The sequence below is a fragment of the Bombus bifarius genome, unplaced genomic scaffold (assembly GCF_011952205.1).
Source record: "Bombus bifarius isolate JDL3187 unplaced genomic scaffold, Bbif_JDL3187 scf7180000008263, whole genome shotgun sequence".
Taxonomy (NCBI): Eukaryota; Metazoa; Arthropoda; class Insecta; order Hymenoptera; family Apidae; genus Bombus; species Bombus bifarius.
Window position 1 is genome coordinate 33,514 of NW_022884549.1, and position 19,269 is coordinate 52,782.

A 19,269-nucleotide genomic window follows, 5' to 3' on the forward strand; every position below is an offset into this window, starting at 1 on the left:
CGACTCGCGGCACTTCTCACCGACCGCCTACTCTTCGCCTTGCCACCTTCGAGCCGGAACTGTTGCCCGCGGGGACCAGCACCCGCTTATTAGCCGCGTAAAAATCACTGCACGGGATGTTGCGCGTTTCGACCCTTCCGTTTCCTTTTTCTTCCGCCTTCCGCTTCTCGCTCGGCACGTTCCACGCGTTTCCTCGTAAGCGCCTGCACGCCGTTCGATCGTGAACGCTTTTCCAAGGAAGAGAACCGACGGCGCAACCTCGTTCGCGAAAATCGCCGCATCGCCGAGCAGGCGAGACGACGCGTCGAATGGTATCGCGTGAAAACGTAAAAAATAAGAGAAAAACGGGTGAAAGGTGGAGCGAGAGTGGGAGCGAGCGCGATGGAACAGGAAAGAAAGAGGTAGGCAGGCGAATAGGTAGGTAAGAAGCCGAGGTAAGGAGCTCTCTTCCCATCATTAGGCCGTTTGGTTGCGGGACCGCCGCAGGCTTTTACGTAGGTGTTTATTTATCGTCGGAGGCTGCACGCGGAGAATTAGTACCGGTCCGTATAATCTCTATTTGGAGTAATTATCTTACAAACGTTAATGGATCTTCCGCTCGATCGAGTCGGAACGTAGGACGGGTCGTCTCGATTCCGTGTGCGAGTTTCATGCAGCCGTGTCCAAGGCGGATAAACGAGTGCACGAGAGAAATTGTGGTCCGGCTGAGAGCAACGAGCGCGATGAAAAGGCCAGCGGAATGTTTCGAATTTTAGCGGTGTATAGGCGAGTAAATATAATCGGCGACCCAATGACCTCGCGGCGACGTTCATGTAGGTCGATATCCTGGCTGTCACCGCCAGCGTTCCCGTCACCGCGCCAGCGATCGGACGGGCGATCGCGTCGTTTCCACGTTTCCACGCGTTTACACGATTTTACCGCGATCGTCGTCGATGAACTTGGTTCCGAATCGCGGCTAGTTTACTCGGAACGGCGATTCGTCGGCGCATCGCGAACGAAGCTACGCGCGTATGAATGGAAAGTTGGAAATGCGGCGGTCCGCTCGTCCGAGTCGGCGAGCTGGTCGAGCGTGACGCGCCAAGGATAGGTCGTATCGTTGAATCGCGTGAAATTTCTAAGCCGTATGTCATAGCAGGTAATGAAATTCCTTTCTGCGCGCGGTTCCGTGCGCGCGATCGTCTTAATCAACGCGCTGTCATGTCGCTACGAACGAGAAGAATTAGCATTTTAAATCACGCGCTCCGCGGGTGCTCTTACTCTCCTTTTTCTGCGAAGCGGCCCGCTCCCCTCGCGTTCGCATCCACGTCCACCTCCGAACCCTTACCCCTGTCATTCCATCCGTTTCCTCTCGCGCGCTTTCATCCTTCCATCCCTCTCGGCCTTTCGTTTTCAACTGTACGTCGTTTTTGTAATTCCTTTATCATCGAACGCGTACGGAAGATTGATCGTCGTTTCTCGATGTTTATAATTATTTTGAACGATGCTCGGTGCTCGACGCTCGTTGCGCGTCGCAACGCAGACGGATATTCTTCTGAAATACGGACGCGCGTGCTCGTGTACGCGTTTTCAACCAGCCAGCCGATGCATCCTCCTCCTTTCCCCCCTTGCCCCTTTCCTTCTTCGCCTTCTTCGCTCCGTCCTCGTCTATTTCGCTCTCCTAACCTACCCGTGCCCGTTCCTCGTTCGGCCGTCACGGGCCTAAGCGCTGACCGTTCTCCGTCGAACCGCGCGCGTCAGCATCATCAATCCATGTCCGACGATTTCTCTATGGCCGCGCGGTCGTCTCCGCTTCTCGCGTTTCGTTCTCGCGCACCGTCTTCGATTTCGTGGAGATCGCCGGCTCTCGCGAGGCGAGACGCAGCGCGAGGACGCGCGACCGACGATTTTTTCCAGCTCTCGAGCCGCGATCGCGGCTTTTAAACGCCAACACGTTCCACGATCGTCCGATCGACGTGGACTTTGCTACGTGACGAGCACCGACCGTCCCGTTTACGATAGCTTTATCGAATCGTTGCCGAGCCGTTTTTTCCCCGCGAATTCGCGTCGATTCTCCTTTCAAACCGTGGCGAAACCAGCGAAATTCTCAACGACGATAACGAACGTTACATCGATATCGTTGGACCGATGCGACGCGAGCGCTCCGCATTCCACGTTCGATCCAACGCGTGCTCCGTCGTCTAAACGCCGTGGTTTCTGCCGCTCTCCTCGATTTTCCAACAAAAAATCCACGCTCTCGATAACGCGAACGAGCATTCGCGACTGTTCGCGGCGGTCGCTCGACCTATGGACTAGCTGCGGGAAATTACGAGCCGTTGCCACGATACGAAGAATTTTCCGATCTCCGCGGACTTCGCCAACGACTGTTTGTCGGATTTAGTCGTAGGAGGAGTAATCGCGTACTCGTATACGTATAACTCAATGCTTAACTTAACGTTAGCGACGTTAAGTCCGTAGGCGTTATCTTTGCGTTTAATTCGACGTTTGCGACACGTAGTTACGAATCTCTCGTCCTTATCCGTAGAGTTTTCCAATCTCTTTGCCATACCGATTGATACTCTTGGTACTATTGGTACCGATCAATTTTAGAATACGATCGTCCCACCTATCGTGGTCGCCAACGGTTTTACCGTTGTTTCTCGTCTAGATTAGGATCGGTCGATTCTCGATGTACCGACGATAAACGAAAACCGGCGTGGCGTCCGGTTAACCGGCTGGACGCGCTCCGCGAATTTTCCGCAAATTCTTTTCCGCTCGAGCGAGCCACGAAACGAGTATCCGTGTTCGGGCCGGCTGCTAACGGTATCGAGTCGGCGTAACATCGGCCGACTGTACGCTGAACTCGCGAGCCCTCTGTGCACTCGGCGATGGATCGGTAAACGAAATAACAGAGTCTCGCTCGTTCGAATCGCTGGAACGATTTAAGCCGGCATTTCGCTAACTGGAAGAAACCTTCGGGTGGTTTAACGATCGTAGAAATCGGTGATTCGGTACCGTACGAGTGGCAGAGCTGTTAGAACTCGTAAACGATGTCTCGAAAGGGTCGAGCCTGAGGTTTTTTTGGTCGGCGGCGAAGCACGGTGGCGAGAAAAGGAGAGAAACCGGAGAAGAGAGAAACGGCTGAAGAGGAAAAGATAGGAGAGACGGTATTCGTTAGCCGCGGGGCGGAGGTTGGAATTCAGGCGTTGCACAGCGGGGTGTCGTTGCTCGAACAGTCCCGAAGGAAAAATAAAGACGCGGTATCCGAGAAAGGATGCAAAGGGGCAGAGAGGCGGAGAAAGAGAGGGGCTAGGTGGAAGTGGGGTAGCGGGGGGAAGGGGAAGTTGTGCGAGAGCGCGATCGTGCGTACGCACTTACCAAAGGAAGAGAGAAAAGCAGAGAAAACGACGAAGAGACAGTCACGCGTACTTAGGTACGTACCGTGCAAGACGATCTTCCTCCCATCTGTCTGCCTTTCCTCGTCGATTCTCTCTTTTCATCTCTTTCGATGCCTTTCGCAGCGAACGGTATTCCACGGACCTTGTTTGCCTAGAGTCGCGTACGGCCAACGAGGCTTCGATCGAAATTCCTGCCGCGCCGATTCCGTCCTTTTCGTTTCCTCGTTTCGCGCCTGGCTACGCGTATCTGGACTCGCGCGTTCGTCTTTGCACGATATTCGCAGGCTCCTAGAGAGGAACGCGCTCGCGCCGCGTTACTCGCCTTCGACTTTCCAACCAGGGTCCGTCCAGCGACAGCGGCGATGCTGTGATCGCGCGAAATCGTAACGGGATACGGGGAAAATCGGCGACGGAGAAAGCTCACGCGAAAACGAAGAAGAGGATCGAACGATTGACGTAGTTGGTTCGTTTGTTGCAGCCGTACAAAGGGGTCGAGTGCCACCGTCGCAGCCATCGCTACCAGGTTTGCCGGGACAGTTCGCCCTGACGAACGGTGACGCGGTCGCGTGTGCCAACTTGAACGGTCATTCTTACCTCTCCTCGTACATAAGTTTGCTGCTGAGGGCAGAACCGTATCCGACCTCGCGATACGGCCAGTGCATGCAACAAAACAACATCATGGGAATCGACAACATCTGCGAGCTCGCGGCGAGATTGCTGTTCTCGGCGGTCGAGTGGGCCAGAAACATCCCGTTCTTCCCGGACCTACAAGTCACCGACCAGGTTGCCCTGCTCAGGCTAGTTTGGAGCGAGTTGTTCGTGCTAAACGCGAGTCAGTGCTCGATGCCTCTGCACGTGGCGCCGCTGCTCGCCGCGGCCGGTCTTCACGCTTCCCCCATGGCGGCGGATCGCGTCGTCGCCTTCATGGATCACATCAGGATCTTTCAGGAACAAGTGGAAAAGTTGAAGGCGCTACACGTCGACTCCGCGGAGTACAGTTGCCTCAAGGCCATCGTCCTCTTCACCACAGGTAAAGCAACCGCCCTAACTCTTTTCGATATCGACGTAGCCTCGATTCGCGGAGGTTTCGACGCGGAGACGGTCGTCCCGCCGGAGTTGACGGCGCCGGATCCAACGATACCGGATAGGCCGTCTTCGTCGTAACTGGCGTGGCGTCCGCGCGCCACGATACCATCGGTGCGACGCGGAGGACGGCCCTGTCGCGACGTATCACGCGCGGCTCGTGCTGCCCGATCCTCGACGAGCTTAGAGAAGCTTAGAGAAAGGGGACAATGCTCGACGCGGCGTGGTTCCCGCGGCCGATGGCAGGGCCGCCGGAAGAAGTCCGATCGCGACGGTCTCTTGACGCGCGCCGCTCGTTCGTAGCTTCGTCTAATCGACCGGCAACAGATGTTATCGCGACTCTACGGCTACGGCTGTCATCCGAACCGCGATTCCCGTTCTAGCCCCGGACGAGATTCGCCGACGCGAACCGCCGACACAATACCCGCTCGCTCGTCCACGTTGCGTCGCGCGATCCTCGTCCAACAACCGAGAGACAATGCTCGCTCGTACCTCCGCGCCGTCCCTTCGATCGTCCCGTCTCTTTCTCGCGATACGTCTTCGTCCGCTCTCGTCCGCGATTAGCCGGAAAATCGCGCATCGATCGTCAGTGTCGCTTACGACACGCGAGTAAAGAATCCGTCGCCGTTAAGTTTCGCCGCCGGACGCGTTGCACGTCACCGCGTTTCCCATTGCCGCTTCGTAATTATCGTCGCGTCGGTTTACTTATCGTTTTCGCCGTTCACGCGATTCTCCGGATACCGTAGCTTCGTTGCAACGCGCGGTATTCTCTCGATTTCCACAGCAGTGGTTCGTCGAAAAATCATCGAAAAAATCAAGGCCGAACGATTCCTTGCGGACGGAAACGCGATCGCGCGCGCGGCAACGGTTCGATGGACCGATAGATCTGCGTTGGGTGGCCGAACGCGTGTGTCCGCGAACGATCGAGCAGAAGGACGAGCGGAACGAACGCACACGCGTTCGGGTTTTAGGGGGAGCACGAGGTCGGCCCATGCTAAACCGTCTCGTTGTAGATACGGGACAACCGACTATTTATTATCGTGCTATATGGCCGCGCTTACCTCGGTTTAGCTTATGCTAATGTCCCGTTTCTCGAGCTTTCCCCTTCCACCCCTGCGTGCTCGTGCTGCCCTCTTTTTCTTCTTTTCCTTCGCCACGACGAAGGACCCACTTCTTCTTCTTCTTCTTCTTCTTCTTCTTCCCCCTTTCCCTTTCCCAACGACTCTTGTTTCTCTCGTACGACGGACCCAGCGTGGATCCCTTTGCGGTTCGTGGCACGCGGGACCCACTTCTCTCTGCCATCGTCCGGTGTCCGAGCTCTCCTCCCGCTTCGAGATTCAGCGAGATATCTACCCCAGACTCCGACGCTGCACGCTCCACGCTCGATGCATACCGTTGCGTAACTCAGGCGAAATCTCATCCGGGCCGTGCCGGAATTCTTATCGCGATTCGCGATTAGTTCCGTTTCCATTCTCCAACGCGCCGTTCCTGTCTTCGCCAGGCGGTACGCGTATATTCTCGCCATCAGTTGCCATTTCCACGTGGCTCGTTCGTCGAAATATCGTCGGGATCGATGACTATTTCGAGCAGCAGCCAGTGTCTTTTTTATGCCTCGTAACCGCGAATCACGCGTCTAATTGTTCGAATAAAACGGTGGAACGGGGGCACGCTACATAAAGTACGTTTAGTCGGCTAGATCGACTACGTTCCAGCGGTTCGGCTTTCTCCCGTGCATACTCGGTGACGCGAAAACGCGTAACGGGCGCATCGATCTGGTGCCGGTCTCGACGCGTTCCAACGGTCATTCCCGGCAGACGTTCCTCGACGGCGAGCCGAATGGCACGTTGCGGCGAAAAAAAAAACGGCGCTCGAACGAAAAACGCGGCTTCGGCACGCTTCGCATCGGATCTCCTCTCGTTCCAGACCACCCCGTAGAGACATGCAAAGTCGCGGCGCAGATATATTTATGCGGCAGGGCATTGCGGCGAGCTACGATACCTACGTGTATCTCGATGGGAAACACTCCCACGATTATGTGGCGTACGATGCAATTTCGCCTTTGCCTGGGCGAACCGGTGAGCAATCGGCGACCCACGTATTCGCTACCACGCGCTTTACGCTTCTACTCGGCGGCGTCTCTTGCGATGACCGCGGAGCTTACCACCCTATCAACGACGTAATTAACCAACGGTATATAACTTTCGACCGCGAGAAATCTGCCGGACGTTGTCGCAAGTACGCGAGCGTAAGTTGCTTCGACCAGGCCTCGCGATATCCGTGGAATAACGCGGGCGAGAGACGCCGCGATACGTCGGCCGTTGGTGCTATCGTTTCGCGTTCTAGAAACGTTCGAACCGATGGAAATGGCGAATGGATTTTCGCGCGGCGCGAACGCGCGCGCGACGACCGGGAGGCTAAAGAGCACCGCGAAGCGGACTCGCAAACGGGGACACCGCGGAGACGACGCGAGGAGAAAGTAAGAAGGATCGTGGCTCGCTGCGACTCGGCGAACCGATATAAGCGAGCGACTAAGTACGAGTACGTTCTCGTTGGACGAGACGGTCGGCGGGGGGTAACCGGATTTCGAGCGGTTAGTCTCTCTCGTCGAAGCCGTTCCAGCGACCTGGGATAGAGACGCACGACGGCGTTAATCACGCCGAAAGCTGGAACATAGATCGGCGCGGCTGCGAAACGTCGAAAACGCTCGGAAGCGGATCGCCGAAACGAAAGGCTCGGACGAAAAGGAAACGGAGGTGGACCCGGTCGGAATGTCGGCCGGCGGCGGATCAAAGTGGAAGCGAGGAGAGAGAGACCGGTAACCCAAATCGAAGGGAAATCCAGCAGCGACGGGAATAGCGCCCGTGTCGTCGGAACGCGAGAGCGCCGATGATCGCCTAGCCGCGTTTCCGTCACTGTAGTCGCGTCCCCGATCCTCCTGGCGTATTATTGACGCGTTTATCGTTGTCGTTATTATCGCCGTCTGTCGTTCGCGCTCACCTGTTAACCTCGGATAATTTATCGACGCGGCGAATCCGTCGAGAGAGAGACAGAGAGACAGAGAGAGAGAGAGAAACGAGCTGGAAATGGAAGGGACGCGACTCGACTCGATGCGATTCCGCGTTCTTCGCATTCTCCGCGTCACGGTCTAATCAGCCTCTGTCACTGCGCCGACCGGGCTTCGCGAGAACCGTTCGATTCAACTTGGGAGCCGGTCGATTCCCCATCGAGAAGGCGTGATAAATTCATCGAAAATTGCGAAACGACTCTAGCGATTGCGAAAATCTATATATATATATATACACATATATATATCGCATATGTATATATTTATGACGGATGATATGGTAATAGTCGAGGCCATGTCCCCGTTAGCGTACATAAGCGTAAACGCTTTGCAAGATTTTTTGATCGGAATTGTCTGAAACGACGCGAGTTGGCGGTATTACGTGTCCGATTCGCAGGCTGCGAATTAACCAGCGAGGATGAGTAACGGGATGGGGAAGTAGTGGTCGTGCGAATCTGAAAAGAATAACAAATCCGGCAGATTTAACGAGGATGGACCGTAATCGCGGTCGGTAACAGACATGGTCCGAGGCAATTTGCAAACGTACGACGAACCTAAGAAAACTCTGCCGCAACCCTCTCGATCCGACGTATATATTTTAACCGGTTCGACGATCGGAATTTGGACAGAGACGCTGCTGGATTTGCCAGAGCGGAAGAAAATCACGAACGAACGCGCCGTAGGTATAGCGGGCGCGAAAGAACGGAGAGAACGAAACGAGGAAACGAGAATCGAAGCGCAAAGGGATGAGTCGTGGAAAGAGAGGGCGCGTTATCTGCGAACCCGGGACCACGAGTACCGAGTCGCGGTCGGTTCTCTATCGGGCGCATTGTTGCTCGGTGTCGAGTCGGGGTCGCGTCCCCCAACCCTTGACTTTGAGCGTTACCCATTTTCCTTTTATTATCTGCCCTCTTTGCATCCGCGCGTCGACGTTCCGCATCGCGCACGCTCGCTATCGCTCGAAACGCATCTCGTTCGCGAAACCTTCGTTCCTTCGATTTTTCACGCGAAACGAAACGCCACGCCGCCTTTTAATTACTCGTCGTCCCGTCCGTTCGACGATGCAGCCGTTTTCTGAATTTCCATCGCTCTTCTTTACGCTTCTCCGCCGAGTGGCGGAGAAAAGGGGAGGAAAATCGCGAGATCTCGCTGGTCGTGGAACGGAGGGAATCGCTGGAACAGAAGCGAGAAACGGAGGAAGAAGTTGACCGGCCGTACGATCTCCGTGGTCGGTCGCGTAACCCTTATCGGCGTATCGCAGGGCAAAGGGTTGCCCCGGTATTAGAGTAAGCCACGGTATTAACCTCGGAGTTTAATATAAACGACGACGGTAGCTGGGACAAGGCGTCGTTTCGGGATGGCGAGGGTGGCCACGTGACCGGCGGACAATGCGAGCCGCTTATCGACGTCCTCGGCCGAAACGAACCCTCGCGGCTCCTCCTCGCTCGTACGTACCCCTCCTCGGTTACCGACCCCCCGACCCTAAGCCCCGAGTGCCGCGCGATCACCGAGCCAGCCACGCTTAACCTCGTACCGCGGTATTACCAGGCCGCTGCTCGGCCGACACCTCGCTTTTCCGTCCGTATTTCCGTCCTTCCACTGCCCCGAAAACTCGTTCGACCGTGATATCGGCCGGCGACGCCGTCCGCGAAACAAAGCGTCCATCCTTTTCACCGATTGCGGGCTAGCGCGTCGACCAAAGGGTGAATCCGCGAGGCTGCGCCGGAATTTCACGTCCTTTCGCGTCCTCTTACCCTCGATCTCTGTCAGTCCGCCGATATCTCGACGAGCGAACGCCGACTTTCGTCCGCTCCGACCGACGCCACCATCCAAACGCTCCTTTTCCACCTTTAAAGCCAGTTTTATTTCGTTTCGTTTTCTCGGTTTATCCGTGGTAACTCGACGATGGAGCGCGCGTTCTTTGCGCCGGAATCGGCAGGCGAGTACGTGCGAGAAATTGGAGAAAAAAGTGGAGGAAAAGCGGAGAAGGGAAGGTTCGTCGACGTCTGTCGGTGGCGGGACACGTTGCCCGGTTTCGTCGAACGGTCGACGCAACGCGAACAGAAGAAGACGGGATTTTATTTAGGCGCAAGCGTGTTTTATGGCCCCGTTTGACACGGGATGCCGTTAAATATGCGACAGACCGTGCGCGTTTCTCCCCGTCCCGTCGGCCAGCCTGCCGGCACACCCCACGCGTTCTTCCCCTTCGCTTCCTATTCTCGCCGATGTCTCTGTTATCGTTTCGAGGATCCTTCTATTAACGAGACCGCGCCGCCGAGGCCAAACACGCAGGAATTTCGAAAGACTCGTTGGCGCGTTTCTTCCACTTTAGTTCGCGTGCGACGCTCTTTCTTCGACGCAGCGCGTACCGCGAGGCGCGAGGCGAAAGACGAAAGGCGAAAGAAGAAAAGCGAACGAAAGAATAAAGGCGCCTCGAAGCCGCGAGTCGCGGTTCTTTTTTCCACGGATTCCCGAGGTCGTTAGCGTCGTCGAAACGGCTCTAAATTAAGAACGAACGCGGTCCGAATTTGTTGCGCGTGCCAATTTGCACGTTCGTTTGTTTGGCCGATCGAACGAAGCGGAGGCCTCGAGAAATTCGGCGAGAGTCGGCCGTTTGGCGCGCGACCGGAATTCGCAACGGAATGCAGCATCGGCAAAGGTGGGACGCGGCGAGGCTGGAATTTAACGCGACACGAGTAAACGCGGGACGAGTAAAAAGTGGATCGAGTCGCGTCCACAGTCGCGGAGAGTAAAACGCGGAGGGGCGAAAGGACGAGTGAATCGAGTGGCGGCTAAGATAGCGGCGCGGCGTGTGGGAGAGAAGCCGTTGGCGGGTGCACGCGTGGCATTCCTAGTCCCACATGCCGAGCGTAACCGTCGGAACGTAGTGGAACCGCCACCGCTTCCACCACCAGACAATATCGCGCATTCACAGATTGCGCTGTCAGGCGGTCGAATAATATTCGGGGTGACACGCCATGTATCCGCTATGCGGTACGCCGACTGGCCTGTATGAGTCAGCATCCCCTAACCGCGCCAACGCTGCCACGCCGCGTCGCTCCGCACCGCGCCACACCGCGCCACAACGCTCCGGGCTGGCACTGTAAGGGGGGTCGTCGGTGGCGAAGAAACCGAGGCAAGAAAGGGAGCGACAAAAAGAAAGATCGAGGGTGAGTGAGACGCGGCGAGGAGTCAGAGGGGAATCGGAGGAAAAGGGAAAACAGCGAGGGAGGGAGAGACGAAGCGCATCGGGGTTCTTTTTCGGTTCGAATCGGGAACGAACGAAATCTCGTGCTACGGTACCACGTGTCCGTGACCGATCCAATTTTTTTTCTCCACGCTTCGATACACGGATACTGGCTCGCACGCATACCATGCCCACGCTGTTGCGAGCAGGCGCCCGCGTTCTCGTCTCAATCAGGAACATCTCGAACTCGGTATTGCCTTTGCCAACGAGATTCGTCACGCTCCACGCGCTTTCAACCTTTATACCGTGTGTCGTCTTTGTACCGTCGCTCGCAACTCCTTCCGACCGAACCTATTTATTCCGCGTAAGCGTCGCGTCGTCTCGATACGCGAGTTCTTCTCTCCATCGACGATCTTTCGCCAAACGTCGTCCGCGTAGAAATCGCGTAGAAACCCCAGAGAGCGACCGCCGCGTCTCCTTCTTCTTCTTCTTCTTCTTCTCCTTCTTCTGCCGTTGCTCGTCCCTCCGCCCCCTCCCCCCCCTCCCACCATTCACTTCCCGTTCCTCGATGCTGGACTTTAATTAATCCGATTTACATCGAGCCGCATCGGCCCTCCACGACCGTGACAGAACCCGGTGCGCATACCTTCCGTTACTTCCTAATGGGGCACTCATTAGGAGGGAAATAGCCTACCGAAAACGTCCATGCTGCTGAGAATTACACGGACCGCGCGCGTCTGTTACGCCCCGAGGACGAAAGGACGAAAGGAAAAGAGAGGGGGGGGCGCGACCGGTCGAAAAGCGTAATGTAATTAAAACGCGCGAAAACGAGCGGGTAATTGGCGATGACCGCGACGAACGAGTACCAGCCGGGGAAATTGGAATTCGTCCGCGGGCAGCGTGTAACTATTTCGATGATCGGTCGAGCGAGCGGAGGCCACCATCCGCGACCGGGATATCCCTCGAGTTCCGCGCCAGTGCTCGGAACGCGAGGCTTTCGGCGGCGCTGAAGTGTCAGGCCACTGATAAGCCAAAGGCATTAATTTTACGGGCGGACCCCTTTGCTCGTGCCATGCTCCCTATCCAACTAATACAATTACGTTATAACCCCGTGCCGAGTCGATCCTCCACAGCCCCGACGTCGTCGTCGTCGTCTCTCTCTCTCTCTCTCTCTCTCACGCTCCTTCTTTTCGCCCCCTTCCGGTCGCTCGGCTCGAACGCGCCCTCGTTCGTCCTCGATTTTCTACGCCGCAAAATTTGCTTTGCGAAACGGTCACGCGGTCGACGATCGAAAACTCGATCGCGATCTCGGTGGAAAGACGGCGGGCCGATCGCGCGCGCGCTCGCTACGACGCTTTTTCTCGCGGTCGAGTCGCGCCACGAGGACGGACGGTCTACGGAGTTTTTGCTATCGCGTTACGGAACGAGCGTATGCTAAACGAGCTTACGACTAATTCCCGGATGAGATTCTGCGGGACGAACCGTGTCGAGTCCTGCGGTCTTGAACGGGATTACGCGGCGGACGAGACGGTGTCGTTCGAGCCGGGAGAAAGAATCGCGTTCGTTTTTATCGGTGTTGATGCGAGACGATGTTGCACGGAGAAACGCGAAAAGCACCGCTCGATGCTCCGAACGCGTCCAATTACACGGTCACCTTTTTCGCGTGCGTTCGTTAGCCGTGGCGCGGTTTCGCTCGCGTCGGCCAGAGATACGGTCTCTCGATCGCCGCGAAAATCACGCCAAGAGAGTCGGCCGAGGGAAAAAAAGAGAGCGAGCGCGCAGAAGGGGTTGGAGGAGAAAGAGGAGAGAAGGCAGAGAGGACAAGCGGGTCGAGCGAGGGTTAAATAATCTGATTAGCTGGTCTCACTGACCGTCGAGCGAAGTATGGAAATGAAGGGCATTCATTGGACAGCGGCTAGTACATCGACGTTTGCGGGGATCGCGTTGCGAGCATCACGGGAGGGTGTCCGAAAAGGGTGACAAAGTTAGCCGGGGGCTCGTTGCGACTGCGTACACCGAGGCGTACACGGGCCGGTAGACTCGCGACAATTAACTAACGAGCAGTTGACACAACTTATCAAATCGTATCGCGTCACGAAACCAACGTCGACGCCACCAGTGGCGCGGCGCGACCGTGTTGTTCGCTTAGTCCACCGGGACCCGGTTTTTTCGTCGCGTACGCGCCTCTTTCGATCGCCACGCGAAGGAACGTCCGATCCGCGGTTACGAGGACGAGCTTGGCCACGACGGAGCCGTGCTCGTGTCACGCCTGCAACGAGAGGCGAGGACCGACGCAACGGCGAAACACGGCGGCGATGTTACGGGCGTGCAACGTCTCGGGATTTTACCGTGGATGCACGCAATTCCATAATCAGCCGTGCGCTCGAAACACGCATCGCTGGCCATCGGCACCCGTTACCCGCCTTCTTTTCCCATGCGGTTCGATAAACTGGTTCTCTTTTCGTCGCTGTTTCTCGCTTCTCGCTTCTCGCGCTATTCGCCTTTCGTTTCTCGCTTGCCACGAGCCTCTGCTCGTTTTTCCCTTTTCCTTTCCCTTTTCCACTAGCGCGAGACGCTCTCGTTTACTTTGGCCGTTTGGCGAAAACTCGACCCGCTCGTTCGACCAACTGTTCGCGCTTCTGTTTGACTTTTTGAATATTCGACGAAACGAAACGGTACGGACTCGTGCTAAGGAAAGGCAAGAAACGCGAAAAAGAGCGAAGACGGAGGAAAAAGAGAGACGCGCGTGTCGCGGAGGTACCGTAGCGCGTACGTAGGTGGGCTTGAATGAAAGCGCGAGAGTCAAAGGCAGAGCGAGAATGACGGTTAATCGTAACGCGTGGCACGCGGCACTCGGCACTCGCCGTTTATCGAGTTTCGCGGTCGTCCCGGCAGCGACGAAACGGTATTTTCCACTTTCGAGTCGGCCGTTTCCAAAGTTAATCTAAAAGCACCCTTCTTTTTCGCAGAGTAGCGCGCTCTTTCGTCGGCCCGTTTTCCCAGTCGCGAGATTCCGCCAAATTCGAAACCAACGTCCCAGCTATCGACCGTCTCTCTCTCTCTCTCCCCCTCTCTCTCTCTCTCTCCGGTTACCGAAAGCCGAAAAACGAGCGCGACGATGCCGATCGTTTACGATTTTTCTAACATCTCCTCCTTTCTTGCCGTTACGCGAAAAGTATCGCCCGCCTCGGGAAAAACGGGCGGACGGGTGAAACGATAACGATGCCTGGCTGGAAACCGGCCCGACGACCAAAATTTTCCTCTCCTTTCGGTCTTGCGCGACTTTCCCCCAAGTCGAGCTCCTTCGAATCGAACGACTCGGGGAATCGTATCGGTACGGCGAAGATTCATCGCGCGGGACTACGAGTTCGAATAGGTTCGGAACCGGTAAATCGTCGTTCGGGAAAGACTGGACGAGTGGTGGAGCGAAGAAAGAGCGACGGACGAAGAAGGAAGGAGAGTACGGAAGGTAGAAACGAGGTCCCGGGCAGTCGAATATCGTAGCTGCTTCGTTGGTCGGTCCGTCCTTCTCTCGGAGCGTTCGCTCGGATCTCTCGAGAGATCCGAGATGAGAGGGCAGGCCGACTCGGATCCCGCGAGTGGATAATTATTAATCGTTATTTTCGCCAATCACGGCCGTTTATCTCAAAGCACGCAACGCCAATTATCTATCGGCCGTTCGACCGGACGAGGAAAGACGAAGGAGACGACGTCGAGTCGAACGCGAGGAGAGAAAAGGAACGCGCGGCGAAATGCCGAGGAAAAAGGACGAAGCCGGAGAACCGGTGAAACAAAGAGGGTAGAGAGCGAGGGCGAGAGAAAGAGGAAGATCGACCGGATAGGACTAGCTAGCGCGGCTCTTACGTCGTTTAGCCGTATTCTCCTCTTTTCGATGTTCTCGATCGCCGCGCGTTTCACGCTGCTCGGCCAGATACATCCGGTTCCATCGCGTCGCTCTGCCTCCCGTTCGTCGTCCTCTGTCGCTTCGCCTGCGTATCGCACGCTCGAAAATCACGATCGCCGCACGAAAATCCTCTACCGTCTGAGAATTAGAAACGCATCGACGTCGTCGTCTTTTCGAGAGTCGGATCATCGAAAAGTCGCGTTTCCTTCGCTTTCGAGAAAACGCCGATACTATTATCGCTGGCATCGATGCCGCCGAATTGCCAGGAATTGCCTTTCGCAGAGACAACTTCTCCTGCGTTATTTGTTATATTGTTTGTTATATACAGTTATTTGCATACGTGAAAATGTCCCGTCACGGATCAGAGTTACGATACTTTGGAAATTTCGTCCGAACGATACGCGCTGGCGAAGTAATCGACTCGTATCGATTGGGATAACGAGCACGAAGGCTTCGCATGATAATTTCTCCTATGCCTAGAATTTATCGAAATCAACCGACGTTTCCCGAAGGGGTATCTCTTCAACTTTGTTATCCGATCAGAATGAAAAATGTCGCGCTGCTGAAAATGCCAAAGATCTTGTCGATGTTCAAACTATATCTCGCTTTGTCACATCCGAGTTCCCGTTACAAAAATCCGACTGGAACCAACTATGCTGTAATCACTCGGAGAAGTTAAAGCGCTTTTCGAGTCACATCGACTCGACTAAATAATCCAACGACCCCTGTACCAAGTACAACGAATTCCCAATATTTGACGCAGTTCCGTGTCGAACAAAATTTCTCGAGCATCGTCGCTGCGATCCATAATGGGACATTTCCCGTATTTAAATAAATAAACGAATAGACGGGGACAGTTGCGAGGTAACTTTATCTTCGACGAGTAAGAAAGAAGCGGAGAGGAGCGGAAAGGTCTTTTCTTGCGAGGGAAGAAACGCAGAGGCCTTCGAAACGGCAGTTGCGAGAGCCGTGGAAACGACAGCGACACACGCTCCACTTTGCTTACGAAGCCGATCGTTCGACGTCCGCCGTTCCTCTGACGCAAAACGTCGCGTGATTTCGCAACGCGAATTCGCACGCGTCGCTATTTTTATCGCCTAGTATTCGTCACGAGTTGCGGCCGATTTCGCGGTACCGGCGGTGTCGCGAGACGATAAACCGGTTCGTTTTTTCGCTCGTTTCGATCGAGAGACAACTTTTCGTTACGCCCGTCTTTTCGACGGTGTAATTTTTCCAGCGAGAACGCTTTCTCGTTCCGGCAGCGCGATCAGCAGCAAAGAGAACCCGCTGAAACTTGTCACTTAGCCGGCAGGACGAAAACCCCTTTTGGGCCGCGAAGGGAATCGCAAAGTTGCGGAGTAGCGGCGCCGGCCGGCGTTTGTTCGACTCGAAACGAAGTTTAAAACTCAACCGCGCCGCCAATCTAATTCCGTCGCGGATCCAAGTTTCGTCGTTCTTGGGTGCTTTCGTCGCCGAGACGAAGAAACATCTTCGTGCCTAGGGACGAGTTTGCTTTCGAACGAAAGTCAACTCTGTCGGAGAGAGAGAGAGAGAGAGAGAGAGAGAGAGAGAGAGTGGCTGGATCGAAAGTCGAAAACCGGGATCGTCGCAGAAAAATTCGGATCATCGCGTTTTCGGACGACTCGCGAAACGCAGCAAACTCTTCTGGGAATAAACGCGCGAGGATAAAAGATCCGTCGTGCCGATTTCCAGCTAGGTATTATGAGAGAGCGCGGCCTATAGAGAGCAGAGCGCGTCTTTGAGCACGTCGAAGAGTTTCGAGCACAATGCGAACCGAACGAGATCTCAGGATCGCGACACAATACCGGGCGGACGGACGCGCGACTGTCGCTCGAATAAATATCGATCATACCGATGCCAAAAGGAAATATTATTTTCATATTCGGTGTGCACGTTGCGTCGCCTTTTTGGGACGAACAGCTGTCCGCTTGCACGCGGGGACAATGCGGTCGCGTAATCCAATAACGGCCGACCCTCGACCGCTGCAGCCCGACCAACGTAAGTCGAGTCGAGTAGAGTGGAAGAGATGCTGGAAAGCGTTTGACTCGCAACACGGCCACCGGGCACGGGAAGATGGACGATTGCCGGGATGACTGGCCGTTTCGGAGCAACGCGACGCGACGCTGCACGACGCGAAAGTGCGCGTGGCGCGTCGCATCGCGTCGCATCGCGTCGCATCGCGTCGCCTTCCAAATCGAGCGACGATCGGATCGGCCAAGCGAATCGCGATAACGCGCTCGAGGATAACCGGTTATGGAAAGCTCGGCCGGTTTCTGTACTCGACGTTTTGTAATAACGAGATATTAAGGTAAACGGCGACGGTATCTCGTTAACGAGGATAGTCGAGCGATGTTGGGAGCACGCGCGACATCGAACAAACAGGTAGGATTACGGATTATTAGCGGCGGCCGTGGCGCGTACAGCACGCAACCTGCGGCCTCGTGGCCTCGTCTCTGTCGCAATGGACGCGGCGGAGCGACGGGGCGAAACGCTCGCATACGGCAAATCGGATAATCCGGGCGACAATAGGTCGGCAGGTTAAGCGTGTTTGCTCTTCTCTCGAAGACGCGTTCGCGCGACAATGGGGCCTGCGAGAGCGCTTTTCGTGGTTCGAGCGGAAGGAAAAAAGGCCGCAGAGGGAGAAAGAGCGAGAGAAAGGCGACTGGTCCGGAAGAAAGAAGCCTAGAGGGTCGTTACCTATTCCTATGGAGGTTGCGAGGCGGCGCGACGGTACGGAGGGAAGGGGAGGGAAGGGAAGGGAAGGGAAGGGAAGGAAGAGGCGATTTTCGGCGAAAAGGAGGCGCGCACGAAAGCTCGGTGGCCCGGATGGCACGAGTCGCAAGCGGGCCAAGTGCACGCCCGAATCGGCCACAATGAGGCTAATCAACCGACGAGTGTACACACAATCGACAACAAACCGTATATATTCTTGGACGGCGAGGTCGGTCGAACGGTCGCAAGAACGATCTTTATCTCGGTAGGTCGCGTCGCCTCGTTCCAGGCTCTTTGCACCCATCCACGTTTGTCCGGTGAAACCACTCGGCCGAAAGAGACGGACAGCCACCAGCTGTCTTTTCACTGCGAGCAGCCGAGAACGAGCCGCGTCGAATCGCGCGGCTCTTCGTCCCGACGATTCCACGGATATTTAAAATCGGTTAAGAACGTCGCCCTTCGAACGCTATCGTCCGGCTAATTAAAATATTTCCATCTCGGACGAGGGTCGGGTTCGTCGGTAGAGGTTATCGCGATCCACGTTTCGCCGACTTTCGCCTGGAATCGCGACAGTCGGTGCGCGTCGACGCGACCGACGGCAGAGTGTCCGTGGAGCGGAGAGGAGCGGAGAGGAGCGGAGAGTAACGGCGAGAGGAAGAAGGAAGAAAGAAAGAAGAGACGGACCGGACGGCCGGAAGGAACGCGCAGCTGCCAGAAATCGACACGCCTACGAGGATTCGGGTTTGAAGAGGAAAACAGCGTAGAATGGATAGACGAGCGAACGGTCGAGAGGTCGTTATCTCTTTCATAGGGCGCGGAAAGCGAACGATTCGACGAAAACACGGCCCATTCTTCGGGCCGGGCACGCTCGCACGCTTCGACGATCTCTGCTTCGACGAAGAACCGCTACGATGCCTCCGATGTCGTGGCATTACGCGCCTGTCAATGTACAAATCACAGCCCATTTACTCCATTGAAAGCTGCGCTCGTTTAACGACACTTGGACAGGAGGTTGGGTCGTAAATTTTCACGGAGGAATCTCTCTTTCTTTTCTCTCTCTCTCTCTCCCTCTCTCTCTCTCTCTCTCTCTCTCGCCGTCGTCTCTGCTCGTTCGCCCTGCGAACAAACTCGGTTCACCGAGAGAAACGTTCGGATCGTTGGCAAAACGCGCGAATATCGCTTACGCGAAGCGCGTGGAAATCTCCGACGCTGCCACGAGTCTTCGTCCCGATCCCGCCTCGTCTCATCTGGGTATAATTGCGCGCTTCGAACTCCCGACGCTAGCGGAGTGTCACTCTCCTCTGCACGCACCAACCGTATCCTCGCCGCGATAAAAACAGGTTGCTAATCGAGCGGACGAGAAAATGCCGCGCGAGAGTTACTTGACCGTCCCTTCGTTTTTCTACGTCGCTCGTCTTTTTTTTTTTTTTCGCCGATGCTTCGCGTTCGATCGGTTTTCGTTTTCGCCGCCGCTAATACGCGAAATAATTCCGCGCAATTTCCGGCGATCGCGACGAACGATTCCGCGATTAATCGGATGTCGTTCGAAAACGCGACTCGCGATACTAGACGTTACAACGTGTAACGAGTACGCCGACATCGATGCGTCGATACCCGCGTACAATAGGTGTAGCAAAGAGATAACGAACACCAGCGAAACGAGTGGCGCGTTGCGCGGAATTAATTTCGACTCGATGGAAATTGAATTACATTTTTTCCACGAAACCCGGTGAAATTCCCGTTTAAAGGTGCGTTCGTACGGATCGTAATTGCAGGAAATTCGATCGGGTGCGCGCCGGAGATTGGATTATCGCGACGACCAAGTTTAATTCGCGACGTAACCGTTGCCTGGGCGGAACAACGCGTCACGATCGTTGGAAAAAGATGGAACGCCAACGAAAGCAGCGAGAAAGAACGAAAAGCG

The 19,269-nt window shown here is 55.6% G+C and overlaps 1 protein-coding gene across 3 annotated transcripts in view; it reads left to right on the forward strand.

The window, feature by feature from the left end:
• The window catches only part of LOC117211875 (steroid receptor seven-up, isoforms B/C), a 51,797-nt gene that overhangs the window by 18,865 nt on the left and 13,663 nt on the right, over positions 1 to 19,269 (forward strand). For all 3 annotated transcript variants that reach the window (XM_033456158.1, XM_033456156.1, XM_033456159.1), the window contains one exon: positions 3,853 to 4,404. In XM_033456158.1, coding sequence (XP_033312049.1) covers positions 3,853 to 4,404 — 552 coding nt within the window. The remainder of the gene's footprint in view (positions 1 to 3,852; positions 4,405 to 19,269) is intronic.